This window comes from Suncus etruscus, chromosome 5 (genome assembly GCF_024139225.1).
Source record: "Suncus etruscus isolate mSunEtr1 chromosome 5, mSunEtr1.pri.cur, whole genome shotgun sequence".
NCBI classification, from domain to species: Eukaryota; Metazoa; Chordata; class Mammalia; order Eulipotyphla; family Soricidae; genus Suncus; species Suncus etruscus.
Window position 1 is genome coordinate 97,875,023 of NC_064852.1, and position 26,431 is coordinate 97,901,453.

The following is a 26,431-nucleotide window of genomic DNA, read 5'->3' on the forward strand; positions in this document are numbered from 1 at the left end:
CTTTCTTTTCTTTCTTTCTCTTTCTTTCTTTTCTTTCTTTCTTTCTTTCTTTCTTTCTTTCTTTCTCTCTCTCTCTCTCTCTCTTTCTTTCTCTTCTTTCTTTCTTTTCTTTCTTTCTTTCTTCTTCTTTCTCTCTTTCTTTCTTTCTTTCTTTCTTCTTTCTTTCTTTCTTTTTCTTCTTTCTTTCTTTCTTTCTCTCTTTCTTTTTCTTTCTTTCTTTCTTTCTTTCCTTCTTTCTTTCTTTTTCTTTCTTTCTTCTTTCTTTCTTTCTTTCTTTTTCTTTCTTTCTTTCTTTCTTTCTTTCTTTTTCTCTCTCTCTTTCTTTCTTTCTTTTTCTTTCTTTCTTCTCTCCTTCCTCCCTCCCTCCCTTCCTTCCTCCCTCCCTTCCTTCCTCCCTCCCTCCCTCCCTCGCTTCCTCCCTCCCTCCCTCCCTCCCTCCCTCCCTCCCTTGCTTCCTCCTTCCTTCCTTCCTTCCTTCCTTCCTTCCTTCCTTCCTTCCTTCCTTCCTTCCTTCCTTCCTTCCTTCCTTCCTTCCTTCCTTCCTTCCTTCCTTCCTCCCTTCCTTTTTTTCTTCCTTCCAATCCTCTCTCTTTTGAGACAAACCCAGTAGCCCTCAGGGGTTACTTACTTCTGGCTCTGCAGTCCAGAATCACTCCTGGTAGACTCAGGGAACCATATGGGATGGCAGGGATCAAATCCAGGTCATTTGTGTATGAGGCAAAAGCTCTACCTGTTGTTCTATCACTCCAGCCTTGTAACTCCCTTTTCTAGCAATAAGGAACTAGCTCCATTATCTTTAATACACTTTGGCTGGTTTTCATAAGGCCCGGAACCAGCTCCCACTGCAGCTTAATTGCAGGGACTCCCTGGTGTCCTGCTTGGGCTCTTGTACCTTATGCTGGGCCTCTCTTTACCCCATCATCAGTTTCTATGTTATGCTCTGCAAATGTTTTTTATCATTCTGCTTAGTCTCCAGCACCCCTTGGAGCATTAGGACTCCTCATCTGGTAGACATTTCCCCTGTTTGATAGCATCAAAGCTCTGGTACTAACAACTCAGAAAAGAACATAATGAAGGAAAAACAAGTAGAGTTAAGGTCATCTTGATGATGAACATCATTGTTTCTTCCTATTTCTGTAATTTCGAGTTCTTTGTTTTGTTTTGTTTTGGAACCACACTTGGTTATACTCAGGGGTTACTTCTGGATTTGCACTCAGGAATCAATTATGGCCATGGGATGCTAGAGATGAAACTGCAATCAGCCATATGCAAAGCAAGTGACTTAACCACTGCAATATCTATCACTCTGTCCCTTTTTGTCCTGAGTTCTTGACTGACTTGCCTTCTTCCTGTGTCCCTCTAATGTGGGCATTTCCTGATGTTCTGTTTTAGCAGACAACAAAGAAATGACTCAGAGCAAAACTAAATGATCTGTACCACTGTTTTTTGAGACTTTGAAGGATTCTCATTCTCTTTGTGTATCTGTCTTTATATCTGGAAAAATAAAAGGACATAATAATGGTAGGGTTTTGTTTGTTTTGTTTTGTTTTGTTTTGGGCCACACCCAGAAGTGCTCAGGGGTTATACCTGGCTCTGTGCTCAGGGGTCATTCCTGGCAGCTCAGGGAACTATATGGGATGCTGAAGAGCCAAACACCCAATCCGCTCTGTTATCACTTTAGCCCAGGAGTCCCACCTTTCCAATGTTTAGTAGACATTTCCAAATGAAGGGCTCTTAGCAACTCAGATTTTAAATATAAAAATATGTTAATTTTTTCTTATGAAACTTATTTATTTTCCTGAGGCTCTTCTTTTTGACATCTAGATAGATAAATAGATACTAATTTCATAAATATTTAGTGCCTGCCAGCAAATGTGATAGTTAATGATTCAGAATTAAAAGTCCAGCTCTTCCCCCTCAGGATGCTGACTTAAATGGTTTTACATTTTCTACTCCATTGAATAACACTGCTTTCCTGCAGGAGGTCATCCACAAGTTGTTGTTGTTGTTATCATTATCATTATTTTAGGGGAGAGGGTAAAACATGATGTTGCTCAGAGATTAATCCTGGTTCTGAACTTAAAGATGACTCTTAGTAGTACTTGGTCACTCCTTAGCTAGATAGAATAGAGAGGGTCATGCACCTTAATCCATGTTCTATGACTTTAAAGACAGATATGAGTTAGCTAAATGCAGAACAAAAGGGAAAATGCTTTGGAGGTTGAGTTTATTGAAGTAGCATGTACAAAGAGCTAGAAAATCAATATGGCAAAACGTGTTCTGAGAAGTCATAGAGAAGGATAAGAATGGAGGGAGAGTTGACAGAGCTCAGACCTTGGCAGTCAGAGGGAGGTTGCTCAAGGGCTTACTCTTGGGTCACATAATTTGTCTAAAATGCCTTTTTTTTTCTTCCCTCATGGCTCACACAATACCTGTCCAAGTTTCTTTGTATTCTCTTTTTATCATTTGCTCTCCAAGTAACTTCCCTCTTTCTGAATCTTTCCAGCAATTTTTGTCTCTCTGGTATATATGTATGTATATATGTATATATATGTATATATGTATAATATATACATATATACACATACACACATATATAGTATATATATATAAAATATATATATATGTATGTTTGTAATGTCTTTATATCTTATTTAGATTATTTCTAGTTCAAATGTATTTTAGCTTTATTATTATTTTGATGCACTTTCTATGAAAGTATCACTGCAATGAGAACTACCTTACTCCAATAATATAAGTGGTAGTGATTATAGATACATATATATCCTTCCTCTTAAGATTCAATTTAGCAGCTTTGCCTTTGACTATATTCTACCTCTTATAATGCATACTATGACATCTCAGAAGAAACTCATGCTCAAAATATGTCGAGAGATTTAAATTTGATGTGCATGTTGTATTTTGTTTATATTTTATTTGGGGATCTCTCAAGCATTGTTCAAAGGTTTAAGGGTCCTTTCCAGTGATACAAATCTAGATGGTTCTAGTCTGAAGCCAGTGTTCTAGCAATGTTTAGTCCTAGTGATGCTCAAACACCTTTCCAAGACTGTGTGTTGTGCTGGGGCTCTACCTCAGGACTTCTGAGTCCCAGCTCCAGTGCTATGTGTTTCTTTTTGTTTTTGTTTTTTGAGTCACACCCAGTGACACTCAGGAGTTACTCCTGGCTATGTACTCAGAAATCGAGCATGGCTTGGGGGACCATATGGGATGCCAGGGATGGAACCGAGGTCTGTCCTGGATCAGAAGCATGCAAGGCAAATGCCCTAAGGCTATTGCTCTGGCCTCACTATGTATTTTTTTAAACTACTATAGAATACAATTTTAGATGTTCTCAGAAATAACTTGTATATAGTATAACAAAAAGTGGCAGGCCTTGAAGCACCATATATTATGGTTTTATTCTATGTACTATCAACTGAGAAAACTACTAATTGCTTTTAATTATGCATGAGGTCAGAGTTTTAGTCCAGCAGGTAGGGCTATTGCCTTGCAAGAGGCTGATCAAGTGGGTTTGATCCCTGGCACCACATCTGGAGTCCCATTAGAAGAAAAGAAAGAAAGAGAAATAAGAAAGAAAAAAGAAAGTAAGAAAGAAGAAAGAAAGAAAAAGAAAAAGACAGAAGGTAGAAAGAAAAAGAGAGAAAGAGAAATTTGAGGTACTGCTCTTTGGAGATATTGCTTCAACTGGCCTAGCATGCTACACATTGCTTGCTAATTGGCTTACAAGACTATTATGAGAACCTGGAATCAAAAACCACTGAGTTAACCTAATAAAAATATATTTTATGGTCTGTGGGCCACATCCAATGATGCTCATGTGTATTCCTGACTGTGTACTCAGGAATTACTACTGGAGGTACTGAGGGGACCATTTGGGATCGAATCCAGTTTGGCGGTGTGCAGGTCCAGCACCCTACCTACTGTGTTAATTCTCTAGCTTGAATTTTTCATCTTTTGAGTTTTGGGGTCACACCTGGTGATGCTCAGGGCTTACTCCCAGCTCAGTGTTGAGGGAACCATATATTATGCAAGATTGGTCACATACAAAGCAAGTGACCCAAAAGCCAACAGGTTTTTTTAATTAATATCTTTATTTAAACACCTTAATTACAAACATGATTATGGTTGGTTTTCAGTCATGTAAAGAACACCCCTCCTTCACCAGTGCAACATTCCCATCACCCATGTCCCAAATCTCCCTCCTCCCCACCCCACCCCACCCCCACCTGTACTCTGGACAGGCTTTCTACTTCCCTCATTCATTCCGTGTTAGGATAGTTCTTGATGTAATTACTTTTCTAACAGCACTCATCACTCTTTGTGGTGAGCTTTATGTTGTGAGCTGAACCTTCCAGCCCTCCTCTCTTTTGTCTCTGAAAATTATTGCAAGAATGTCTTTTTTGTTTTTTTTTTTTTTTTTTTTTTTTTTTTTTTTTTTGGTTTTTGGGCCACACCCTGTGACGCTCAGGGGTTACTCCTGGCTATGCGCTCAGAAGTCGCTCCTGGCTTGGGGGACCATATGGGACGCCGGGGGATCGAACCGCGGTCCGTCCTAGGCTAGCGCAGGCAAGGCAGGCACCTTACCTCTAGCGCCACCGCCCGGCCCGCAAGAATGTCTTTTATTTTTCTTAAAACCCATAGATGAGTGATACCATTCTGTGTCTATCTCTTTCTCCCTCTCTCTTTCTCTCAGCATAATAGATTCAATGTATACCCATATATAGAAAAATTTCATGTCTTCATCTCTCCTGATGGCTGCATAATATTCCATTGTGTATATGTACTACAGTTTCTTTAGCCATTCATCTGTTGAAGGGCATCTTGGTTGATTCCAGAGTCTGGCTATTGTAAATAGTGCTGCAATGAATATAGGTGTGAGGAAGGAATTTTTGTATTGTATTTTTGTGTTCCTAGGGTATATCCCTAGGAGTGGTATAGCTGGATTGTATGGGAGCTCAATTTCCAGTTTTTGGAGGAATCTCCATATTGTAGAGCCAAGAGTTTAATGCTGATGATATAATTCTCTGCTATGATATTAAAAGAAAAGATTCAAAATAAAAATTTTTGTAATCATCCTTCTATTTTTTCCCTCCCCCTTCCTTTCATTTTTTATTAACTTGCTTACTCTGTGGCACTCCTTACCCTACCAACCCTTAGTATTAAATATTGTTCTTTTTTAACTTTTGGTTGATACATGGTGGTATTCAGGGGTTACTTTGAGCTCAATGCACAGGCATCATTCCTGATCATATTTTGGGGACCATGTGGTGCCAGGGATTGAAGCTGTACCAGTTGCATGTAGTAGTAACATGTACTTCAGTCCATGAGAAAACTCTCTGGGTCCTACTCCCCCACACTTTTGCTCACTTTCTACTTTCCTCTGTTGTTACACCTGTGTGTGTGTGTGTGTGTGTGTGTGTGTGTGTGTGTGTGTGTGTGTGTGTGTGTGTAGGCTTAAGCTCATGCTTGATTATGGTATTTATGGCCTTGGTGGTGGTGCTAGCTAGGGGTCACATACTTTGCATATACCTGGTTAGAGTATACCAATAATCACATTCTGTTGCAGTATGTGTGTGTTCTAAAGAGCAGAGGTGCTGGAACTGCACATGTGGCACATGTGCTAGCCTGTTTTTACATCCCAAACCTCTAATCAGTCCATTATTTATCTTCCATCCTTCATGTTTATAATGTATTAAGATACAGAGTTGTTCAAATATTGCTTTAAAACCTATGCTTTATTTCCACGTTTGCCCTATAAGCTCTAGGATTAGACTGAGAATGGAAATAAATGCGTGCTTTGTCACCTGGAATGATACCGAACTGCTGTTTCACAATTTTTTGTTTTTTTGAGAATTTTTTTTTTTAAGATTGTGAGAGCATTTACCTATAAATTCATGTCAAAGGAGAAAACATGGGTAAGATCCACTGGGGTAAAAATTCAAGAGTTTCTAGATAAAAAGGAAGTAAGTAAGACACAAGACTCGATGAATTATTCAAATAAAGTAAAAGTTTCAATATCTCATATTCTCAGAAACAAATACTAGAAGAAAAACTATATATACTAAAGTCCCCCAAATCTAGTGTCAAACATCAACCATATTTTGGCTAGCTGGAGCATAAAAGCTGCGTTACTTAACCTCTTAGAGACACAGTTTCTGCATCAGAACACTGTGGACAATGCTATGCTGTAAAGTGTAATTTAACCATGGGCTTATCTCCCCAAAATAAAACATGATCACAAATTTTTGTTCATGTCCATTGAGTAGATGTTGCTACTAACATTTAGTTTATGTTACCAGTGTAATATCATTAATCACACAGTTGGGAAGAAAAGTACAGTAGCCCCCTGATTCTAGAACTTTTCTATTACTCAGATAAAATAAGTGTAAACTGCCTCAAGGGCAGAGATGGCAGCCAAGTGTCAGAAAAGAATCAGTGACATGCTTTTGTCTATTATTTTAAAATATATAATTTAAAATAATTACATGCTATTTTGAATATTATTTAATAACCTTTTGAAAAAATTAAAATGTAACAATCTATTCCTGTTAATTTTGTTTATACTAAGTTATAGTCCAATTGTCTGGGAGTCAATGGTAATGAATCAGCACTATATACTTTAAATAAGGCATTTCTAAACAATAACAACTTCAAAACAAGGTTAATAATCAATTGATGAAACATTATGACAAGATATGGAACTAGGGGACTGGAGTTATCACACAGCGGAAGGGCTTTTGCCTTGCACACAGCTGACCTGGGTTCAATCCCCGGAGTTCCATTTGGTCATCTGATCCTGCCAGGAGTTATTTCTGAGCACAGAGCCAGCAGTAATCCCTGAGTGCTAGAGCCAGCAGTAATTCCTGGTTGCTTCCAGATGGGGCCCAAAAAACAAAATAAAAAATAAAACAACAACAACAAAAGAAACAGAACTTTTTGTTTCTTTTTGGCTAAGTAGTTTGTGATGACTTTGTAGAACATGAGTGCCATTTAATTGTGCCCATTTTTGAAATTTTGTTTATTCTTTTGTGAGGTGGCACAACAAGGAGTTGTCAGGAGATCCAAGATCCCTCCCAACTGGCAACTGGGGTCAGCAATATGCAAGGCCTCAATCTTAACCCTATGCTATCTCTCCAGCTCCAAATGTGTTTGCTTTAAGAGGATGACTTGATTGATATAGTTCTTTATCATATTGCTGCTGTAAGGTGGGAAAGCCTTAAAATTATGTTTCTTTTTCATCTCATCTTCTTTCTGCTGAGCCACTTGCTAAGCCAAACAGGCTTACTCGGGCACAGCTACCTATAAAATAGTGAATGTGCTCTATTCCTCTAGGGAGGGCTGAGGAAATTGCAATCATTCATCAATCCAGTCCCTGAGATGCTTTTGAACTACAGTCAAAAAAGGAACTAATAGCAATAAAAAAGAAATAGGAAGCTTGCGCTCCTGTTTCAGCTTCTCCCCTACCTGATGATCGCAAATCTGGCACAATTTTTCAACATAGTTCTTTGTAGGATACTGGTGGTTTTTCTCATGTCAGGTCTCAGCATCTTTATAGCAAAACAACTTCCTCCCTTAGTTCTCTCTTCACCTTTTTCTTGTGCTGCCTGTGAGCTGACTCCTCAATAATGTCCTCTGGGCCTCATGCCATCACCCTACCTTCTCACATGATAGTCACCACACAAATCTGGGAGCAAAACTATCAGTGAGCTCTTAGTACCAAAGGGTGTGGTCTCAAACCAAAAATCCCAAGCCAATTTACCCTTTATAGCGTGAGATCTAGGCATATTTTGATCTATTCCTCCTTAAGTTCCAATGATCAAGGTTGGACTGGGTGTGGCCCCAAAACAAAATAAAACAAAGCAAAATTTCTCTCATTCTTTTTGTTTTATTTGGTTTGTTTGTTGGTTTGTTTTTTGGGCCACACCAGTGGCACTCAGAGATTACTACTGGCTCAGCACTCAGAAATCACTCCTGGCTCAGGGGACCATATGGGATGCCAGGGATAGAACCTATGTCCTTCCAGTATCAGCTGCATGCAAGGCAGACACCCTACTGCTGTGCTACCACTCTGGCCCAAAGCACAATTTCAATAACCATCTATCATACTCTTAATTGATTTTCTTCATTATATTCTTTTGCTTGTTTATTTGTTTATTTTAGAACCATATTGCTGTGCTCAGAGCTTATTCCTGGCTCTGCACTCAGGGATCACTCCTAGTGGGTTTGAAGTATTATCTGGGGTTCTGAGGATCAAACCTGGGTCAGTTGCATGTATTGAGAGCAACTTATCAACTATACTATCTCTCCTGTATCTCCTTCATATTTTTCTTGTGTCTCTTTGATTGTACAAATATTCTCAACTTGTATCCTTTTGTTTTTATTACCTATAGAGTTCCCCTAAATCACCCTTCTTACTCAACCTCCTGTCCCTGAGATGGCTATGACCATTCAAGATGAAAAGCCCTGAAAGTGCCCAGGTGCTTGGTTTCATTTTTGTTCATTATCTCCATGTGAAGTTATACTCTTGGCTGAGTGATCTCCTTCCAAAGCTCATTTTGAAGTTTGAATCTTCATCCTCATACAAGGAGGTGGCTACATTTGGAGAGAGGGTCTTCAAAAATTTAATAAAAGCCTTTCCCATTTATGCATTCTCTTATATATCCCTATAAGTTTATAGCTTGTACCAATGAGTCAGTATATATTGCTGAATATAAATGATGGGGTTTTTTTTTTTTGCATAATTAGAACTTGTGCTTGTAATTAGGGATTGCTACTAGGGGTTATTATTTTTAATTTATTTTTACTAAATGTGAAACTTTATTTAAAATGTTTTTATATATTTATTTGGGGACCATACCCAGCAATGTTCAGGGATCACTCCTGGCTCTGCACTCAATAATTACTATTGGTAGTGCTTGAGGGACAATATGAGATGCTTGAGATTGAACCTGGTCAGTTATATGCAAGACAAATGCCTTACCTCTGTACAGTTGCTCCAGCCCTTCATAAGCTTTTAAATAAGGTGTCTGTACTATTTTTCACATAGTGATAATGTGGGTTGTCTAGCTGTACTTGAGTGCTATTTTTATGGCTCTTGAAATATTAGATGACATAAGCTTATAGTAGAAGAACAACTGGAAAAAAAAACAGAGTGACACGGAAAGAGAAAAGGGCAGAAAAGATCTGACAAAGTGGGCCACAGGTTCAGAGAAGTTGATGCCAACCAAACTTCTAGAACTGCCAGAGAGGGACAGTTCTGCATGCTGTGTTTTGATTGGATGTCCTGTCCTAAATGACTTTTTGGAAAAATCATTCCTGTCTGATGTATTTTAACTTATATCTCTATAATTGCATTTTTTCCCAAGAAGAAAACTTTAAAATGTACATACTTTTTTTCTTTTTCTTTTTCTTTTTTTTCTTTTGGGCTACACATTGCAATGATCAGGGCTTAGTCCTGGCTCTGCATTCAGAAATCACTTCTGGAGAGACTTGGGAGACAACCATATGTGGTGTCAGGGAATAAAGCGTGGTTGGCTATGTGCAACCAAGTGCCCTACCCACTTCTGTACTATCTTTGTTGCCCCTTATATTATCATTTACAAAGAGATTCTATTCTAACATGGTATGACTTTGCTAAATTAGCATCTGTTATGTGCATCACAAAGGAACAGATAGTTCAATCAAATACTCTCAGAAAAGGTGAACTAGAGCAGTATATTACTCACAGGTCCTATGGGAGGTATATGCCCACTCTTGTGATCACACAGGGAGAGAACAGTCTGGGCTTGGGAACGTATCTTTACCAATGTATATAAGTGGACTTTGGGTTTTCTGGGCTGAAGTCACATATGCTAGTTCAAGTCAGATAGCAAGATTTGGCCAAGCCCCCAGTGGGTTATTTTGTAAGGAGCAGTCTATGGATAGCAGTGCTAGGAGGCAGGAAGAGTAGGACTGCAGGCAGTCATCTCAAGCTCTTGCACTTGCTTGTCAATCTGTGACCTAGGACTGTGTTTGAGTGAGGGTTAGTGTCTATTAAGTCCCCCATAATGCCATTTGACCAAACACAATGAACACTGAATATAGGTTGGCCAAATTTTCAATGCAATATATATCATATATATGTATTTATGAGCAATTATAGTAATTGTTGTATTTGAGGACATTTGCAATAATGTTATAATAAATATATACATATATATGTATATATATATATTTGGGGGCCACAACTAGTAGTGCTCAGGGGTAACTCCTTGCACTGTGCTCAGAAATTACTCTGACGTGCTTAGGGGACCATACGATAAACTGGGGACCTAACTGGGCAAAAGCCCTATCCACTGGCCTATCAATCTGGCCCTGGATATAATAAATCTTATCCCCCAAAATATATAATATTACTAATACAAGCTGGGTAGTAATTACAAAAAAAGGACATTTACACTGTGCTCTTCATACTTATCTTTATTATGAAAATGTTTCCAAAGTAAAATGATCCTCATAATGATTGTTTCCAGAGATCAGGAATGAATAATTATAGTATTCATATAAAATATGCAAAACGCAATAATACATGAATTAATTCTAATTGGCTAACAGTACATCATTCCATTTTGACAGAGATGCTTAAGCTCTGAATTATCATAACACACAACAACAACAACAACAACAACAATAACAGCAGCAGCAGCAACAATAAGAAAAGTCTGACACCTATCCTATTTCTCACTGCAAGTTGAAAAAACCAAACCCCCAAATTGATCACCTCCCCCTTATGCATCAACAAATGGTTGGAGATAAAACTGATGATGTAGACAGACAGAACTGAGGAAAACCATGAGTTGTATGAAACTTCCAGAAGTGAAATGTGAAGGGTACTTTTTATGTTATGGTTCTAAAATTGCCACTTCCTATTACAGACTTAATTTTTCTTTGGCCAATTAAGGTTAACTTTAAAAAAATCAACAATTTTTGTTTGTTTGTTTTTTGGGGCCACATCCAGTGATGGTTGGGGGTTATGCTTGGCTCTGTGCTCAGAAATTGCTCCTGGCTTGGGACACTGGGGGATCGAACGACGGTCCGTCCTAGGTCAGCCACGAGCAAGGCTAAAGTCCTACCACCGCACCACCGCTCTGGCCCCCAAATCAACAATTTTTGAAGGACAATTTTACAATAAGTTTTCACAATATAGACCCAAAGAAAGAAAGACTTTTCTCTGACATTTAATTTCACTTGACACACAATCTCAATGGCTACAGCTCTGTGGTTCCCAGGTTGTAAAACATAAGTTAAAGGAAGCTAAGCTTCCAGTGTTGAAGAAATTAGACTCTGTGGGTACAACAGTTTCAGAAAAAAAAATGGAATTAAGCAGAAAAGATTAGTGTGGCTACACAACTGATCCAGCTGTTGAAAATTTATAGAAGAAAAGCGACAGTATTTTGGCTTCCTTGTGTCAAGAATTCCAGGTAGCTCAAAGAAATGTGAGTGAACAAGAAAAGCAAGACAGACCAAAGACTAATGATCCCCTCCAATCACAGACTGATCAGTCCTGACAATGCTTCATTCTCTGTAGACACCATATCATATGCCATCTGACTGTAGACTTTAAAACACTTATTAAATCTAATGGGATCTTAACTTTCAAATGTGTTCCCTTCTAAGGTTTCAGGTTGTACTCCATTGAAAATATGTGAAAAAGACTGCTTTGTATATCTGCAGATATAAATAACAAACTTTATTAATAATATGATGCTTCATAATCTCTAACAAAATTTCCTCCATGAAAATAGCATCAGGTAGGCTCCTTCTGAGTATATATAACAAGAATGCCAGTAGCACAGCGTGGGTTCCTCTGCATCCATTGGGTGCCCCCTGGAGGAGGGGAGCGTAATATGCACATAAAGATGAAAAAGAGAAACCTTTTTCTGGCCAATTGAAAAGAAATGTGGCCAGAGTGAACCAGTACTACTTACTGTCTGATAATTTGAGAATGATACAATAAGATTTAAAACAACAACAACAAAAAATTAAATTTGGAACAATATATCTTCATTTAAATAAACATCCTGCTTTATTTTGTCTGACTTCAACAATCTTAGGAATATTGAGTATATCCTTTCCATGCTAGAAAGCTGTGCAGTAACTAGAGCTAAGTGCATTTTCTTTTTTCTTAGAAATTGCAAGTGCCTTGGCATCACTTCTAAGATTTACTTCCATATATTTTATTTATTTTTGTATTCAAATACTAGAAACATTTATGGCTATTATTACTTTCTTACAAAGCAGGAAGAAGCCAAAGACCAAGAAAAAAGCAAGTCAGAATCTCAAGACTTCAAGTTTTATATGAAATGTAAACATTTATGTTTTTATTTCCAAAGGATTTCTTGAAGCCTTTCTGGACAAAACATAATCACACATATTGATAAATAAACTCTTAACACCTTTGGAATTATTATGTATAGATTTTATATTTCAAATTAAGAAAAATACTCATAGGCAACTTTGGCATAATATTTTAAGAAGTGGGCAAAAATTCAAAATCATGACAATCATTAGGTGTCCATAAAGTCCTTTCTAAAGAGTTTTTTTTGCTAGGGCTCAAGTAAGCTGAAATAAAACCTCGTTTTCCACTTTGGCCCAACTAACAACAGTCTAAAAGTGATAGACTTAAAACTCTTACTACCTAAGGTGAAGGCTTTCAGTTTTCTCAAATTCAAGATCTGTTATTACTCAGAAGGGCAAGTTTGGCAAAAGAACTGGACATATTAAAGTTTGCACACCATTTTGGTTAAAAGAGTCCCATTATAATCTCACTAAAGACTTTTTCTCACCCAAAACTTGCTTTGGAGCCCATACCTTTCTTCTTCATTCTTTTTTTTTTTTGATCAACTGTTTCATTATCTGATGGTACTTTATGATATCAGCTACCAAGTAGGAATTGAATGTTAATAAAATCCTGGGGTGAAGCAGTCATCAAATGTATTTTACAACATAAAATCTAATAATGCCAAATACTGAATGCGGCAACTCTATCCTCAACATCTACAGAACCAAATTTGGATCTATTTTCTGTACTGGGTCTCTATGCTGACTGTAGATCCTTTAGGATCTAGAGTCTGCCATCACAGTGTTTGACACTCTCAGTTCTGTGGGAAGTTTGTACTGGAAGTTGAAAAGGAGAGAGGATATTGAGGTGGGTGGTTTGTATGAAAATATGAATAAGGATGAGTCAGCAGAAGTTTGGTTTATCACAATTTTGGAAAAACATACATATACACACGTAGATCATACATTGATATACCATTTACTGACTCAAGACCAAATTCTACTTGATTTCCTACTTCCCCCCCCCCCCTCCACTAAGAGAGCTAGTAAAAGCGATAACATTAAAAAAAGAAAACACTCCTTTGTACTTCTAGGAGGTTTGAATGTGAGCAGGATGAAGGAGAGAGCAGCACAGACTAAGTTAACTAATGGAAACAACAGTCTACAGTTGAATTTATGAAATACACTTTCAAAGCGATGGTCTGGCATAGGTAGTAGATAATTTATCCCACATATTTTTCTCTCTTAGTTTTATCAAATCAGTGGGAAAGCAGTAGAGAAAGAGATTATTCATCTTCAGAAGCCTACAGACATTTTGTAAAATGCAATAAAAATTTGTAGGTACAAAGACCAGAGCAATAGCACAGAAGGTAGGGCATTTGCCTTACATTTGTCCAACTCTGGACCGATCCGTGTTTGATACCCAGCATCCCATATGGTACCCAGAGAGTCTGCAGAAGTACTTTCTAAGAACAGAGTCAGAAGTAAACCCTGAGCACTAAAGGTGCCCAAGTCTCCCACCCCCAATATATGTAGATACATAGAAAACTGTTGTCACTCAAGAGTCTGAGCATTGCCAGTTGTCTTTCTAAGACTTCTTTTTTGAAAAACAAACATTGTTTAGATTTGTCTTCTTAAAAAATAGAATCATCATGTAGAGTGCTTTGGAAGCCCTAAAATGAGAAGTTGAGGATACTGAAAATGTTCAAAGGAAGTGTACAGCATAACTAGAACCTTCTTTCTATTTGACAACTTTTACCAATTTTGTTTTGCTTCTCAAGGACACATGCATTTTATGACTGATATTTCTGCTGTTTCTATACTATTTCTTAGAGTCATTCCTGAACAGCTGACTTCATTTCCAACTTGCATTCAGTAAATTACTTGCTAATGATGCAAGTTTAACCCAAAGTCCTATAATAATTTAAAATATTTCCAAGTCTGCAATTTATGTCCATTTTAATTTTAAAATCAGTGTTAAAAATAACATTTCCACTTCCAGAAAAGGATAAAAGCCCTATGGAAAATTTAAAAGAAAACCCAATCTACAACAAGCTAGACACAGAGGGGACCACTTATACTAGCAGCCCGGGGGGTCAAAGGAGGGGAATATGAGATGCATGCTGGGAACAGGGGTGGAGGGAGGACAACACTGGTGGTGGAAATACCCCTGATTCAATGTCACTATGTACCTAAAATATTACTGTGAAAGATTTTGATTTACTTTGGTCAAAATAAAAATTATTTAATTTAAAAAATAAAAAAATCAACCCTCAAAAAATAGAATCATTTTCCTTCCTTTTATGTAGTTCTTCTAAACTTTTAATTTACAAGTGATCTTGAAAATAAGTTTTCGAGCTAAAGACTATTAGATAATCCAAAAAAATCACTGTGATCTCTAGTTTATTTCATCAATTGAAAAGATTTGCTTTGAACACTAAAGTAAGGTATAATTCACTCTTCTATTCCACATTTTAGTTGATAAGAAAAGAAACCTTCATCTCAAAAAGTTTTCAAGTATAACATGTTTGCTGTTATTTTTTATATATCTACATTTTAGCACATGTTCAGATGATTAACAAGTAATTTAGGGATTTTATAGTAGGCCTTAAAAATTCAAAATACCCAGGCCCGGAGAGATAGCACAGTGGCGTTTGCCTTGCAAGCAGCAGATCCAGGACCAAAGGTGGTTGGTTTGATTCCCAGTGTCCCATATGGTCCCCTGTGCCTGCCAGGAGCTATTTTTGAGCAGACAACCAGGAGTAACCCCTGAGCACTGCCGGGTGTGGCCCAAAAGCCAAAAAAAAAAAAAAAAAAAAAAAAGAAATCAAAATACACTCTTAGAATATTTTCTGCCCTGTGAAATAAAATAACAAGATTTTACAATCATAATTAATTGTATGTTTTCTCAAACAAGCAAGTAAATTTCTAATTATTACAATGGCTCATACCAGGATCATACTAAAGTACCATGAAAAGTAGGATTAAATATTATAGTCTGAGCATATTTTTGTTTTTAAAAATTTATTAACTAACATGTTGGCAGTTGTGGGCAGTAATTTAAATTTTTTTCCCAAATATCATATGAAGTGAATTCTATAGTACTTTGTAGTGAGATTTAATCCACATTTATTTTACTACATCTTGTTTTGAGATTTTTGTTTCAGATATTGTGTTTTCTGATTTAAGAAGTAAGTATTTGTGATACCCTTTTACTCCTTACTAAAATCTGGAAGGAAAAAAATGAAAATCTTTGGTATATATGTAACACATAAGATAAGGTTTTCTTATCTACACATAGCTAACACTGCCTATAGGAGATTATGGAAACTGAATTTTTCAGAAGTCTATCTCAATGTTCTTTCCAATAGAATTTTTATTGTTTTTTTTTCCCAAAATATTTCTTGGAAAAATTCTTGATAACTGAACAGGTAGGTATTCGAAGGGGACACATTAGGGCTTGGAGTAAAAAGAGTATAATACTGTTTAGCTTCTAATAGGAATGTGTCTAATGGAAGACAGAGGGTATTATAATTTTCTTCCATTGATTTTATTTGGTTTAATAAATAAAAATATTAAGATCAGATACAAGTAGATTTGAAAGCTGGTTGCAGTAAAGTATGTTGCCTTAGTGCTGACCTTTGCAATCTTTTGAAAATCTCTTCTTTTCTTTTCTTTTCTTTTTTTCTTTCTTTTTTTTTTTTGTTTTTTTTTTTTGTTTTTTTTTTTTTTTGTTTTGTTTTGTTTTTGGGTCACACCCGGCATCACTCAAGGGTTACAACTAGCTCTATGCTCAGAAATTGCTCCTGGCAGCTCAGGAGACCATATGTGATCCCAGGATTCAAACCACCGACCTTCTGCATGCAAGGCAAATGCCTTACTTCCACCCTATCTCTCTGGCCCCTTTTTCCTATTTTCTTAAAACATGTGGCTTCTTTATTCAAGAAATGACAGAAAACCATGAACTAACAGTGCTTAATTCTGTTTAAATCTGCTACTCTCTGTATGTCAACTTTTAGTCACTAGACAAATTCCCAATACTAAGAGAGCCTTTGATTATTGCTATGAACTTAAGTAACACCTTCATTCAGAACCAGACCATGGACCATATGGTAGAGAGAAAAACAGTGAGTGAGAGAGAGATAGAGAAAGAGAGAGAGAGAATCAACCATCAAAAATTCTCTACAATAAAGTAAGTTTCCAAGTAACTAACTCACTACTGAAGAAATCTTAGCTGTGTACTATCCCCCCAATAGTATTATTTTTTAGCACTTTAATATAGCACTACTCAAAAAGTTCTTCAGTTATCTCTCTCTCACACATAAACTGATACTTCGCCATGAAGACTGACAAAAGCAATTCATCATGCCCAAACTTGGTAGGAGGAGAACCACAGAAACTGAGTAGACAAATCCACTATGGGCACTATAACAAAAGAAAGCAAATATTTCTGGATCTGTATAGAATTCTGCAGTGGATTTGGCTGGTTCTAAGTGACAAAGTAAGCTGATACTCCTAGAAAACTGAGTCACAGCAAGAGAAAGGATTGTAAGCAGGTGGAGCATCTCCCTCACTGTCAAAAACCCAGAGAGTCAAAGGAGTGAGGAAACCTTCTTATGTCCACAGATTCACAGACAAATACCAAAAATATTCTAAGACAGTACAAATGCAAATACTGTTCCCTTGTGTCAGTTACATACAGCATGCCTACATATAGAGAATGGTAATTTTTCTTCATTCACAGACAGGACACATGGCAGTACACTATTCAAAATGCTTTGATAATTCTAATTTTTATTTTTGATGCTGAAATATTATGAAGGAACTGCATTTATGACTTATGAAACACTTCCAGGACCAAACGATTCATTTTGTTCAGGATTTTGTTCAGTTGCAGTTCAGGACTTGTAGTTTTTTGTAACTAATCATCCACAGAGCAAGGACCAGTCAGAAGATACCCATTGGTACCACTGGTCCCATTGGTGGTGGTTGCAGAGTGGGGGGTCTTCCCTGGAGGTTCTGAGTCCTCCTCATCTGAGCTTGACTCAATGTCACTCCGCTCATCCTTGGACACCTGTAAATTACAAGAAGGTGAGTCTGACCAACTCCTAAGGAATCACCAATGTATGATATGCACAAAAGTACATGCAGTAATTCACACACAAAAAAGATACAAGTTGAAACATTCAAAAATCAAACATTCTTGAACTATATGAACATCACTATTGTAATAAATAATTTTTCACTGAAAATATACAATTTGGGCACAAAGTTATGAAATAATGTGGATAGATTAGACACCCCAGAGAGGGGAAGTGGTGATATGTTTAATGTTCATCTTTCAGTACTGAGAATATACTAGACCACGAGTTCTACTAGTACCAGCAGAGTCGCAAACTAGTCGCATGACAAGGATATAACACAAATGCACCAATTTCCCTTTGGAGGATCACATTCTCCTTGATAATCATTTAAAGTCAGTGTTCAATGCTGGTTCATTAAAATATTGTTCTTATTAGGTTTTGTAATATATTGTTTTATTATTTAATAGGACTTTGATTTGTTCTGCTAAAAATTAAGTAGAAATCTTGCTTTACAGTCTATATAACTAAGAGCAGCAACTAATGATAGGGAAATAGCTGGGTGAAGTCTAATTCAAGATATTTCCCAAGAAAATTGGGCTGGATCAAAATTTATTCCAGGGCTTCCATCATTGTGGGATTCTTCAGTCCTCCATTCAGCCTCTTGGAATACTTTGGATGGTAAAGTAAGTTATGTATATGTCTACATATTCCATAAACCCTTCTCCCATCAGTGGAGTCACTTACGTAGAAAAAAATACTTAGGCTTCCTTCCAAGAAATACTTCAGAATGTTTCAAAACAGCCCAGCAGAAAATAGTCCATAATTCATGGCCTAAATAAATCTAAACATCCTAGGGGAGAAGCAGTGGCTCTCTTAGATATTTTGAATACTGAGATCTAGAATGCAATTAATGATGGTCTCCATAAAATTGAAAGAATACATTGGATAAAAGACAATATATCTTGTGGAGACAGCAATAAGGACACACGTAACTGGATCCATGACGTCACTGTACTTCACTCCTGTTACACAACTGAAGGCACTGTGCCCACTGATTTAACTTACAGCATCTCAGTATAAACACAGGGATTTTAAACTGGAATGTTATTTTAAAGAATAGACCTTAAAGTAAACATTTAAATATTTATTTAATCAATTATTTTGAATTTATGTAAGAGCTAATACTGTCCATGCATCGCCTTAGCATATGATTAAGTGGAAGGAGCTTTCTCTATTCACTTTTTGAGGAAAAGTGATCAAAGGCTGCCCAGGGTATTGCATGGATCCCCCTGGAACTGTTTCTCCTGCTTCACCCTGGTCATTTTAGCATGTAAAATTTATGTTTTTAAGCAAATATTTTAAATACAATAAAGCATTCTTTTTTCAGTTGGATTATAAAAAATTTAGCAAAACGAAAGCTCACACAAAAGGGCATGAACTTAGCTGTTTCTACTTTATCTTCTGTAGGCACTAGAAACCACAACTCAGAAACTGTAGTTAGTGCAAAAAAAAAAAATTAAAGCGCTATTTGGGGAACCAACACACTTAACTATCTCTCTGGCAGCTGACAGTGGCACCCAGGACAAGGACAGAGAGAGAGATGAGGAACTTACATGTAAAGGGTTCCACTTCCCAGCCTTCCAAGGTGGCAGAAAGAAGAGAATAAACAATGAAAGTAAGAAAATGACACAGAGAACAATTCAGGAAAGTTGCTGCTCTATGCCAAGAGGGTTCAGGCTCAAGTTGTATTTCAAGCAGCCTCATGATTTCAGTTTTAACAAAAGCAGTTTAATTTTACTGGAAAAAATGGCAAATTGACATATTTATCATAAAGGAAAAATTACTAAATTCACTCAGTGATTCAGCATGGATATAGTCAGAGAAGGACCAAAGGAGACAGTGAAGGAGAAAGAACACAATAAATATCACCATTCACTCTAAGAGTATAAGTTACTGTAATCATCATGTGTAAAGTTATGCTAGACAAAGCTTTAAAAATGAACTAAACAGAAGAAAATGGCATTTTGATTCATGTTTCAAGCCCGTTAGGCTACATTTTTGAAGATATTTGAAATAACAAATAGTATTTTTATTTATTTATTCAGAAGAACTAAAAAGCCAATATGTTTTAAGACATATTGCAAAGGGTTAGTTTTTTCTTACCTTGCCTTTTGAGATAGCTTTGCAAGCCATTTTTACAATCACGTAAGACCAGAAGCAGTTCATTCCTTGCACTACCAACAGCAGTATGTTAAACACCCACCAGGAAGGGAAAGCTCCAATTATTTCCCAGCTTTCAAATAATGTACTATTTACAAGCCTAAGAAAAAGGAAAAAGTGGTTATTAAACATATGTTTTCATTTTGCTTAAAAGGAATTGCTGTCACTGAACAGAAGCATATAGTCAACTATACCCTCTAATTCTTCGTCCTGGGCCTATTGAAAAGCAGGCCTATTGACACTAGCTCAAAAACTGATTTTTATCTGTAACAAAGAATGTGTAAGTAAGCATGAGGATTATCATTCAATATTATTATTATTATTTTAATTTTAGGCTACACCTAGCAGTGCTCAGGGGATTACTCTTGGCTATGTACTCAAAAATTGCTACTGGCAGGCTCAGGGGACCATATATTATGCTGGGGATCAAACCCGGGTCTGTCCTGCATGCAAGGCAAATGCCCTACCATTGTGCTATCACTCCAGCCCCCAATAAAACTTTTAAACTTCTATATTATTGAAACATTTGTGATCTACAGGGACCTTTATAGTTGAATTTCAGATATACAATGAGTCAGGGCCATTGACACCACCAGTGTCAAGCTCCCTCCACCAAAGGCATGACAATGCATCCTGTATCACCACCCTTTGCCCTCTGGCCTGCCAATATAACAGGCCCATTTAAGTTTAGATTGTTAAGGAAGGTTTTGATCTTTTGATTCTAGTATTGTTGACTTTGGCTTGGATATTTAGTTCTGTCCTTATTTTTTCCCCACCAAGACCACTGGCCCCTGGCCTCCAGCCTTTCCACAATAATATTAAAGAAAATAAGCTTAATTCCAAAACTTTTGCAACCATCTTTTCAAACTCCACTTGGCTGGTTGGAAGACAATAGGTCAGCACCAAGTTCAACAGTAGCAATGGAGGACTCACTTATGACACTTTTCTCCCTCTAGCTTCTTGAAAAAAAAAAAAAAAACAAAAGTAATGTACACACAAGACATGTAGACATGCGGGATGATTAACTATATGTCTGTTCAGTAACAAACAGATGTTCACAACACACAACTTTCTTTCAGAACTAGCTCTGCTCCCTGACATATTGTGGGACACTCAGAGAGAAATAAGCTTTATTTGAACAGAAAGATTTTATAGAAGTAGCTGCAAAGACTATTCATTTATGATAAATCAGCCTTTGCTGGATAATAGAACGCTTTCTTGCCATCAGGATTTACTAAGCTTAATCTGAACAGGAACTTGCATAGTCACTAGTAACATGACATTTATATTAATTTCTGAAAGAGTGCATCAGAATTCATAGTCTTTGCCATAACGATCAGTGGCACCTTTGAGAAACAACTCAAAAGTTATGGCATTTATCTGAAAATTGAGTTGGCTTTTGCAGAGACAATTGGGAAAATGTAATCAGTGGACCAAAGGGATATAACTCCAGCAAGAAGTCTGGAAGGAAAAACAATATATTAGGAATGTAGACTGGGAAGACATAGCATGATGCTACCTCGACTATGAAAAACAGTGAACTCAGGAAGCAGGTCTTTATTTAGTCACAGAATATGGCTGATGAGAAGACTCCCCCCTCTTTAATAAATACTGAAATGGTAATGTAGATTTTATTTTTTTCATTACTTCCTGTACATTAGGATTAAGTAGAAATATGTACTTTGATGATGTCACTACAAATCTCTGGTGATAGACTTCTGAAGAGTAGTTAACTCTTGAAAAGAATGGATATATGGCTATTCAGAGGGTGATAATATTCTCTATCTCAGGGGTGGCGAACAAGTTCGACACAAAGAGCCAAAATTTTAAACTGTGAGAGTCAGAGAGCCACACCACGCAGTGACCTGCCAAAACAGACAAACACTCACACAAAAGCATCTAATTTTAACAATAATCTATTAAACACATATTGCACTTTGCCATTTTGAGTGAGGGTCGAAATCCTGCAGTGACGATGAGGGTGTGCTGCGTCCTCCACACTCAGAACTAACGGCAAGATGTGACCCAACATGTGCCACATGGTGCCACACATGTGCCCCTGCTCGCTGGCCCGTGCAGTTGTTTCCGAGGGATGGGAGACCGGATGCTGCAGCCTGGGGGAGGGACTGCGCGCTTGGAGATCTCTCCTCATTGGTTCCTCCTCAGAAGCAGAACAAAATCCAAACTTGGCAAAAAGCCACAGTATACAAAATAATGAGAAGAGGCAAAGAGCCGCATTCATTTTGGCCGGGAGCCGCATGCGGCTCGAGAGCCGCGTGTTCGCCACCCCTGCTCTATCTTAATCCAGGTATCAATATGTACATTATACACATGTCCAGATTATAAATGTACTAAATGGCACACAGAAGATTTGTGCATTATATTTTGTGTCTAATACCTCAGTAAAATATCAAGATATCAAGAAAATAAAGTCCTCTTTTGGTCAAACACACTATCCACAACTGTTAGCTAACATTATTATTATAATCTCATAATAACTAACAATCTAACCATCCCTTATCTCTTCAAATCCATGCAAATTTCCCAATACCTGCTGAGAAATTCTGTCTTTCTTTCCCCAATAATAGTCTATAGTGTCAAACTTCCAGTGACTACCTGATCAAGGTGGTAGAGATTTTGGAGGCCTGAGGGGCAGAAAGGACTGTTTTCTTTTTTATTAACATAAGGTTAACCCAATAACTAGGTGGCATGTTACATGTACATAAAGCATGCTTAGATAGATCAGTTCTGGCAGAACCTTCTGACAATATGCAGGTCCCAGGATCAGAAATCACTGGATCTTTAGATTGTACCTTCCTGGTTATGAATCCTACCAAATAATGAAATGAAAAGGCTTCTGTTTGAGTTTCTTCCTACACAACTGGATTTCATAGGAATTCTAAGTGATGTGCAGCTACACTGGTTACCTTTTCTCAAAGGAAGTACTCATCCTTACATTACAGATGAAGAAGCTAAAGTGCATAAACAATTTTACCACACTCAAATTTAATAGGTGAGCAACAGCTGGAAGTTGAACATGCTGTCTACAAGTTGAGATCCTCAGGATTTACTTTCCTAAGCTCACATTGTAGGCAGCTCTTTCTTCCAGACTTTCCTTAAGCCTTTGTTTGCTTTTGGGTCATGCACTAAGCCAACACATCTCCAAAATTGACAGTTTTAGCCACTTTTGCCAATCATATTCAACCTTTACATCTCAATAGCATGATCTCCATTACTGAACATTATCTAGTGCTCTTCACTACTATCTTGTCACGTATATGTATGTCTCAACCCTGGAGAAAAAAATGAGTCCTGTGGCAATAATCGCCATGCCCACTTCCAAGGATGTTGATGTGGAGGATTATAACAAATGTTTTTGGAGAGAAGTGATAAGAAAGCAAACACTAAAGATGTTACTATTTTCTCTACAGAAGTCTTAAGAAAGCTTGAGTAACGTGAAATTTCTTCCCACTAGAAAGAAGTTAATATTAGATTCTTTACTAGAATCATCATTAGGTTGAATTTAATAAGTTGATTTATTAGATTGGGTCTATGTCTAAGCTATATTGTAGTCAGGGGAGATAAAAATACCACTTTTTTGCCAGGAGATGGTGATATCAAATAGTATTTGGTTATGCAGTCAAAACTTGGAAATTTTTGTTCTTTTAATATAAATCCATTATTTCTTGGTCTCCTTCTCTCCCTCTCTTGAGTGCACTCCACTCAAGAACTTAATGTTGTAAATTACTAGCTGTGTACTCCTGAAGAAACTTTTTTTTTTGATTTTTGGTTTTTGGGTCATACCCAGCAGCACTCAGGGGTTACTTCTGGCAGAAATCGGGGGACCATATGGGATGCCAGAATTCAAACCACCATTTTTCTATATACAAAGCAAATGCCTTAACTTCCATGCTATTTCTCCAGCCCCAAAACTTTTACAAATAAGACCTGAAAATGATGGTCGGAAGCCAACAGAAAACAATAACAAACAACAACAACAAACAATAACCAACCAAAAAAAACCCCCACACTATCCTACTTTTTTGTTTCTTTATTTCCACTTCCTGACTGTGCTCTGGGATAACTCATGGTAAGCTTGTGGAACCATATGGGATACAACAGATTAAACTCAGATTGGTAGCAAGCAAGGCAAGGACTTAAGCACTGTACTACCCACTCTATTGCTTTGATTCCTCTCTCTGCTTTTGAAAACCCTCTTAAGAAGGTTCCACTAGAGTCTTGGCTCAGAGAGAATGTCAGTATTTATTCAGGGGTCACACTCCATCAGTTTTATTTAGAAATTTGAAGAGTTAGTGTCATCTCAGAAACTGTGAGGATAATCTGAAATCACTAAAAATAAAAAGATCTGAAAACCAAACAAAATAAATCATATATATTCAAAACAACAATGATATACTCTGAACAGTGCAAACAAGTCCTCTAGAACTTCAAGAATGGTACATATACATAGCACAGGCCAACTGGTTGGTAATTTCAAATGATAACCTAAAGAGCATCTTCTTTTTATTTAATTAAAATTTGATTAATTTTTATTTACCATGGTTACAAGATTGTTAATGATACAGTTGCCCCCCCAATAAAGTTGTTCATGATTGAGTTACAGTCATACAATGTAAAAAACCTTCACCATTTTCTGTCACCAATATCCTCAATTTCTCTCTCAACCTCCTCAATTCCCTCTTTCCTTACTGTCTCAGGGCATACATTTTTTCTTTTCTATCTCTCTTTTTCTTTCTCTCTCCTTCCTTAATTCCTTCCTTCCTTCCTTCCTCCCTCCCTCCTTCCCTTCCTTCCTTCCCTCCATCCTTCCCTTCCTTTCTTCCCTCCCTCCTTCCCTTCCTTTCTTCCCTCCCTCCTTCCCTTCCTTCCTTCCTTCCTCCCTCCCCTCTCCCTCCCTCCTTCCCCCTCCCTCCCTCCTTCCCTCCTCCCTCCTTCCTTCCTTCCTTCCTTCCTTCCTCCCTCCCCTCTCCCTCCCTCCTTCCCCCTCCCTCCCTCCTTCCCTCCTTCCTTCCTTCCTTCCTTCTGTCCTTCCTTCCTTCCTTCCTCCCCTCTCCCTCCCTCCCTCCTTCCTTCTCCTTCCTCCTTCCTTCCTTCCTCCCTCCCCTCCTTCCTTCCTTCCTTCCTCCCTCCCTCCCCTCCTTCCTTCCTTCCTCCCTCCCCTCTCCCTCCCTCTCTCCTTCCCCTCCCTCCTTCCCTCCCTCCTTCCTTCCTTCCTCTCCTCTCCCTCCCTCCCTCCCTCCCTCCCTCACTTCTTCCTTCCTTCCTTCCTTCTTTCCTTCTTTCCTTCTTTCCTTCCTTCCTCCCTCCCTCCCTCCTTCCTTCCTTCCTTCCTTCTTTCCTTCTTTCCTTCCTTCCTTCTTTCCTCCCTCCCTCCCTCCTTCCTTCCTTCCTTCCTTCCTTCCTTCCTTCCTTCCTTCCTTCTTTCCTTCCTTCCTTCCTTCCTCCCTCCCCTCTCCCTCCCTCCTTCCCCCTCCCTCCCTCCTTCCCTCCTTCCTTCCCTCCTTCCTTCCTTCCTTCCTTCCTTCCTTCCTCCCCTCTCCCTCCCTCCCTCCTTCCTTCTCCTTCCCTCCTTTCTTCCTTCCTTTCTTCCTTCCTTCCTTCCTTCCTTCCTCCCTCCCTCCCTCCCCTCCTTCCTTCCTTCCTCCCTCCCCTCTCCCTCCCTCTCTCCTTCCCCCTCCCTCCTTCCCTCCCTCCTTCCTTCCTTCCTCCCCTCTCCCTCCCTCCCTCCCTTCTTCCTTCCTTCCTTCCTTCCTTCCTTCTTTCTTTCTTTCCTTCCTTCCTTCTTTCCTTCCTTCCTCCCTCCCTCCCTCCCTCCTTCCTCCCTCCCTCCCTCCCTCCTTCCTTCCTTCCTTCCTTCCTTCTTTCCTTCCTTCCTTCTTTCCTTCCTCCCTCCCTCCCTCCTTCCTTCCTTCCTTCCTTCCTTCCTTCCTTCCTTCCTTCCTTCCTTCCTTCCTTCCTTCCTTCCTTCCTTCCTTCCTTCCTCCCTCCCTTCTTCCTTCCTACCTTCCTTCCTTCCTTCCTCCCTCCCCTCTCCCTCCCTCTCTCCTTCCCCCTCCCTCCTTCCCTCCCTCCTTCCTTCCTTCCTTCCTCCCCTCTCCCTCCCTCCCTCCCTTCTTCCTTCCTTCCTTCCTTCCTTCTTCCTTCCTTTCTTTCTTTCTTTCTTTTTTCTTTCTTTCTTTCTTTCTTTCTTTCTTTCTTTTCTTTCTTTCTTTCTTTCTTTCTTTCTCTTTCTTTCTTTCTTTTTCTTTCTTTCTTCCTTCCTTTCTTCCTTCCTTCCTTCCTTCCTTCCTTCCTTCCTCCCTCCCTCCCTCCCTTCTTCCTTCCTTCTTCCTTCCTTCCTTCCTTCCTTCCTTCCTTCCTTCCTTCCTTCCTTCCTTCCTTCCTTCCTTCCTTCCTTCCTTCCTTCCTTCCTTCCTTCCTTCCTTCCTTCCTTCCTTCCTTCCTTCCATTGGTTTGTAGTACATGTTACAGTACATGCTTCTAATGCCCCCAGTTTCCCTCCAAACCACCCTTCCCCACTTTAGGGCAGCCAGGCATTTTTACTCCCCCCCCCAAACACACATTTCTTTATTTCTGATAAATAGATCCTGTTGCCAGCACCTTTCTGACACTTTTTTTTCTTTTCTTTTTCTTTTGGTTTGTTTGTTTGTTTGGGCCACACCTATGGGTGCTCAGGAGCTATGCCTGGCTCTGACTCAAAAATTGCTCTTGGCCGGCAGAGGGACCATATGGAATGCTGGGGATTAAAACTGGGTTCGCCTTGTGCA

The 26,431-nt window shown here is 38.4% G+C and overlaps 1 protein-coding gene across 1 annotated transcript in view; it reads right to left on the reverse strand.

Moving 5' to 3' along the window:
* Positions 1–16,810: 16,810 nt before the first annotated feature.
* The window catches only part of CERS6 (ceramide synthase 6), a 331,923-nt gene continuing 322,302 nt past the window's right edge, over positions 16,811–26,431 (reverse strand). The window contains exons 9-11 of the mRNA XM_049773537.1: positions 19,587–19,743; positions 19,037–19,060; positions 16,811–17,413 (exon numbers count right to left, since the gene is read on the reverse strand). Coding sequence (XP_049629494.1) covers positions 17,261–17,413; positions 19,037–19,060; positions 19,587–19,743 — 334 coding nt within the window. The 3' untranslated portion in view covers positions 16,811–17,260. The remainder of the gene's footprint in view (positions 17,414–19,036; positions 19,061–19,586; positions 19,744–26,431) is intronic.